The 6,000-nt window shown below is 42.2% G+C and overlaps 1 protein-coding gene across 2 annotated transcripts in view; it reads left to right on the top strand.

Moving 5' to 3' along the window:
- Positions 1–6,000, top strand: part of Hel89B (histone acetyltransferase 1) — a 76,865-nt gene that overhangs the window by 44,585 nt on the left and 26,280 nt on the right. Inside the window, exons 17-19 of one of the 2 annotated variants that reach the window (XM_076187085.1) lie at positions 2,407–2,524; positions 4,729–4,860; positions 5,083–5,148. In XM_076187085.1, the coding sequence (XP_076043200.1) occupies positions 2,407–2,524; positions 4,729–4,860; positions 5,083–5,148 (316 nt within the window). Of the gene's footprint in view, positions 1–2,406; positions 2,525–4,728; positions 4,867–5,082; positions 5,149–6,000 lie in introns of both variants that reach the window. The other variant, XM_076187084.1, reaches the window with a different exon arrangement.

Here is a 6,000-nt window from a genome sequence, read left to right as displayed (position 1 = left end):
CTGAAGAATAGGAGGGCATATGTTTTAGTACATGTTTGACAATTACTAAGTATAACCATAGATTGAAAGTTAAATACTTGAGAAGTTATATAATCCATAAATTCTTTTACATTTATACATACATATACCAAGGCTTTTTCCCCCTTTCAAGGGAGGTAACCAAAAAGGGAAAGGCATAAAAACACTCCCACCCATTTCATCCCTAAATACACTCCACACCCCTCCCACCCTTCCTCTCATCTGAGCACCTCCTGGATGACGGGTCATCCCTGCACCCTGCCCACCGCCCTGGGTCAGAAGCAGTGTCGCAAGACACAGTACATCCACAGCGAGGCCGCTTCATTTAATCGGCGACCCCCCCTCTCCGTCCCCCTTTGCATATAAGGCGAGGACGGGGAGAAATCCCTTCGGGCTGCGTCAAAATTTACTCACACATACTACCCCACCCCCTTCATAGACAGTCAGACAAAACTCATAATGCATAGTCTCAAGCACTCATCTGCCTGTGGCCCTGATAACATAAGCAACATCCACCTAAAACACATTGGACCACAAGGTATACACGCACTCACAAACATTGCAAACTACAGCTATTCACACAACACTATACCCGACATCTGGAAGCATGGTAAAATAATCACCATTCCAAAACCGAACAAAGACCCAACAATCCCAACATCGCACCGCCCAATCACACTTCTCTGCACCCCCTCTAAAGTCATTGAACGCCTAATACTTAAACTTGTCACACCATATATTCCCCTTGCTGACTCACAACACGGTTTTAGGCCACTACACTCCACAAACACTCTTCTGACAAACCTCACACAAAGAATTTTAGATGGCATCAATTCAGATAGGCCCCACCACAGAACACTTCTTATAACATTGGACATTAGTAAAGCTTTTGATGCTATCCCCCGCCACAACCTAACAAATAAAATATATAACACAGACATGCACAATAACACCAAAAGATGGCTGGCCAATTATCTGGCAGGCAGGAATGCTCATGTGTCATATAATGGCCAATCATCGCACATCAGAAACATTAAGAACGGAGTACCACAGGGCTCAGTTCTATCCCCCACATTGTTTAATCTATACATGCATGACTTACCCACGCCAGACACCTCAGAAATACAAATCTCTTCCTACGCAGACGACATAACAATCACATGCACACATCGTAACACAGACAAAGCTGCAGAAATAATCCAGCCTTACCTTGACACACTCAACACATGGTTCATCACAAACAGACTCAAAATAGCTCCAACCAAATCTACGGCAACACTTCTCACCAACTGGACAAAAGAACACAAATACATACCTCATCTCTACATCAACAACACTCTAATACCACACACAAACACACCGAAAATTCTTGGTGTAACATACGATACATCCATGTCTTTCAAACAACACCTCACAAACATAAAAAACAAATGCACACCTAGACTTAACGCACTTAAGTCAATCACTGGAACAACATTTGGACAAAACAAAGAAACTAATATAACAATATACAAACAATGCATACGCTCAGTGATGAATTATGCGAGTCCTGCATGGGCTCCTAATCTCAGTGAGACACACCACAACACCCTTCAAATCATACAAAACAAAGCCCTAAAAACAATTACAGGCTGCACAAATACATCACCTACAGACCATTTACACCATGAAACAAAAGTCCTCAAAGTCAAGGACCACCTCGACATGAGAGGCACACAAACACTCGCTGCAGCCACCACAAACACATCACACCCGCTACACTACATAGCAGAACACCCACACACACCAAGAAACATTAAAACTACACCCATAGACCTTTATTACACACAGATACTCTCTTCTCTTCCTCCACAACCACCAAATACCAGCCTCCGGAAACATATTCATAATCATATCACTCACCGCTCCATTAACACACTGAAAGACAACACACTGCTACATGCCAGACCCCCTGATATCCACCCTTCTGAATCCTCTCTCCCACGTAAGGACAGAGTCCACTTGGCCAGACTGCGATGCGGTCACCACCCAGCACTTCTAAGCTACCAGAAAAGGCTGGACGACCGTGTTGTGAACAGCTGCCCAGGATGTAACACTTCACCCCATACCATACAACACATAATGGAAGACTGCATTATACACAATCATGCACGCAAACAACACAACATACACTCTATAAAGGATTTGGGGGAAAACCCAGTTTCGGCTGTGGCCTTCCTTGGGGAGACGGGACTGCTCGGACAGACAGTCTAGGGAACGACAACAACAACAACAACCCCCCCACTTCCCCGCCCATTCCATTTTAATTTACATTTAATTTTGGAATATAGATTGAATGTTGGACCCACTTGTGAAAATATTATTTTTTCTCTCTTTTTCTCAATGTAGTACGCAAGCTGTTCTGTCAGGAGCAGCGATCCGAGCCAAAGTGTTGCCTCAGAAGTTAAACCCAGTCATCAAACCTCTTATGGAATGCATCAAGAAAGAAGAAAATGAACAGTTACAGGTAACTTTTTTCCTTCCCCAAATACAGTGGATTTAGATGGTAAACTATAGCAAATAAAGACGCAAACCTTGCAGAATATTGCTTCAATGTTTTATCCACCTGGATCCTAAAACTTAATTATTTGTATATGGAGAGATGATAATGGAAGAGAAGGCAGTAAGAGGAAGATTGGCAGAGTATTTTAGGGAGTTGCTAAATGTGATGGAGGATAGGCAGGGGATGGTAGTTGCAATGAGAAGTGATAAGAAAATGACAGTGATGAGTGAGGAAAATGGAGGAGAAATAAGGAAAGACAAGTGAAGGCAGTTGTTAAGATGATGAGAGCAGGTAAGGCACCTGGGTTGGATGGGTGTCATGCAGAATGTCAAGAAAAAAAAAATAGGAGGTACAGTGATGATGGACTGGTTGGTAAGGTTATTTAATGTTTGTTTAAAAGAGGGTAGAGTGCCAGAGGACTGGAGGAGTGCTTGTATAGTTCCACTTTACAAGGGAAAGGGGAACAAATGTGAGTGTAGTAGTTTCTGAGGGATTAGTTAAGTGTAGTTGGAAAGGCTTATGGGAGGGTTTTGATTGAGAGGATTAGGAGAGGAACAGAGGGAGTAATTGGTGAGGACAGGTAGGGGTTGTGTGGATCAGATTTTTGTTGTAAGATATGTGAGAAAGCTGTAGGAAAAGGTAAGGATGTTTTTTGGGCCTTTATTGATTTGGAAAAGGCTTATGAGAGGGTAGATAGGAAGGCACTGTGGGAGGTATTGCAGATATATGGGATATAGGAGGAAAGCTGTTAAGAGCAGTCAAGAGTTTTTACGAGAGTAGTAGAGCCTGTGATAGAATCAGAAATGGAGAGAGTGAGTGGGTCGAGGTGGGGGTGGGACTTCACCAGGGTGTGTTATGTCACTGTGGCTGTTCAATTTATATATGGATGGGGCGGTGCGAGAGGTAAATGAAAGAGAAATGGGTCGGGGATTGGAGGTTGTTAAAGAAATGGAGAATAGTGGGGGATAAGCAAGTTGTTGTTTGCTGATGACACTGTGCTTGTAGCAGGATCAGAGGAGGGATTGAGGAAGTTAGTAACAGAGTTTGGGAAGGTGGGTAAAAGAAGGAAATTGAAGATAAATGTGGGTAAAAGGAAGGTGATGAAATGTACAAGGCAAGAAAGTGGGAGCAGATTGGAAGCAGGTATAAAGGGAGAGAGACTAGAGGAAGTGGATAGTTTTAGATATTTGGGTGCAAATGTGGCGGGAAAGGGAGGAGTGGTGAAGGTAGAATGTAGATTGAGAGAAGCAAGTAAATGCCTTGGGGTATTAAAAAAATGTAATGAGAAATAGACATTTGGGAATGGATGCTAAGAGGAGATTGTTTGAAGGAGTGATTGTGGCGACAGCCCTTTATGGGGCAGAAACATGGAACACAAGAGAGTACGAGTTTGAATGTGTTGAGATGAGGTGCCTGAGAAGTATGATAGGGGTTACTGGGCTGGATAGAGTGAGAAATGGGGTGAAAAGGAGAACAGGGGTAGAAAGGGACATGGGAATTAGAGTTGATAAAAAAGTATTGGGATGGTTTGGACACATGGAAAGAAAGAGTGAAGAAAAATTAGTAAAAGAGGTGTGGAAGGAGTGAACATGAGGGTGCGACCAAGGTTGAGATAGATGGATGGGGTAAAAGGGGCATTGGGAAAGAGGGGAATGTCTGTTAAGGAAGGAAGGGAGAAGACAGAAGATAGGGGTGAATGGAGAATGGTTGCATATGGATGATGCTGTGATGCATGAAAAGGAGTCAATGGGGGGTGAGGGAGTATGTGTGAAAAATAAATTGACACAGCCCAAAGGGATTTCTCTCCATCTTCTTTTTTTCTGTATGAGGGGATGGAGAGGGGGATCGCTGATTAAATGAAGTGGTCTTGCTATGGATGTGCTGTGTCTTGCGACATTGTGTCCGACCCATGGCAGTGGGTGAGATGCAGGGATGACCTGTCATCCAGGAGGAGCCAAGATAAGAGGGAGGGAGGGGGGTTGAATGGGAGTGGAGTATGTGGGGTGGAATGGGTGGTAGTTTTTTTTTTGCTACCTCCCTTTTAAGGGGGAAAAAAAGCCTTTGGTATGTATATGTATAGGTTTGTGTATATTGAGACAATGCATCAGTTTAGGTAGCATAAGTTATTAGAAGTAGCTTCTGTTTAGTTGACTTTGGAATATTGACAGATGTTAGCTGCTGAGGACCTTGCTGTTCTTCTAGAGCAGTGTTTGCAGAGAGATCCCAACCCATCAGGAAAAGTGATCAAGAATCTTGCAACCTTCCTCTGTGTTGATAGAGAGTTTACGCCCAAAATTGAAGTAATGGTAATGTCTGTTGTATAATTACTTGCCTTAGAACTTGCTTTGATTGTGTGAAGTCATCAGAAGAGTGAAGATTGTGTTGAATATACAAATGACATATTACTGCAGTGAGTGAACTTTTAAGAGGTGGCATGATATCATTGGGAGGTTCACTTGCCAAAAATATAACTTCTCTATTTCTTAATATAATTTTTTTTTCTTCTTTTTCTATTTTCATAGGAAGGGAAGAACAACTGTGGTTGTGATAAAGTGAACGGAATTCTTACTCTCACAGTTCAGCAGAATGTAAGTGAAATTATGGTTAATGATTGAATGGTTTGGGCACAAGGAACATGAATAACGAGAGACTAGGAAAGAGAGTGTGGAGGGCTGGCAGGGATGGATGGAGTGAACATAAAGGAAGACCAATAAGATGGATGGATGGGGTGAAGGGGGCTTTGAGTAAAAAGGTAATCTTACTTGAGCACAAGAGGGAGAATGAAAGATGGGTGTGAATGGAATATACATTAGTGCAGCCTGAGGGGATTTCTCCTCGTCTTCTCCATTTTTACATGATGTGATGAGGAGGAAGGGTCACCATGATGTGGCTGGTTCTGCTGTGAATCTGCTATGTCTTGTTGCATTGCTTCTGACCCAGGCAGTAGGCAGAGAGCAGGGATGACCCTTCACCGAGAGGTGCATACCTTGGCTGGCTACCTCTCTTATAAAGGGGGAGGATCCTATTGGTATATAGATAAATAATTTTGACTCTATTGTTGTACTTTGTTGTATTTGTTGGCAAAAATCGAAAATAGATTTAGAGTTTTTCACAATGTTAGTACACACAAAAATTGCCATTTATCAACATTGTTGTAAATAAAAGGGATTATGAGATTGTGTTTTGTACTTCTCTTGATATCTAGATAAAAAGCAGTTTATTTCAAGGATTGCAGATATGAATTTACCAGTTCAGGTTGTGAGGAAAGGATATACATAGCATGTTTGTTTTCATTGTAACTAGAAGTCCAGAAATCTAATGTCCTTGCATGCTGACTTTCATCTTGTTAATTGTGCTTGACCACAGTCCATCCTAGAAAACTGTTCCAGAACTGATTTGGTTAAGGACCGAAACAAATTTACTGATCTGCTGGTACAACT

The sequence above is a fragment of the Oratosquilla oratoria genome, chromosome 6 (genome assembly GCF_046742065.1).
Source record: "Oratosquilla oratoria isolate Oo_2021 chromosome 6, ASM4674206v1, whole genome shotgun sequence".
NCBI lineage: Eukaryota > Metazoa > Arthropoda > Malacostraca > Stomatopoda > Squillidae > Oratosquilla > Oratosquilla oratoria.
Note: the sequence above shows the minus strand (reverse complement) of the source record. Positions and strands in the feature narration are given on the sequence as shown.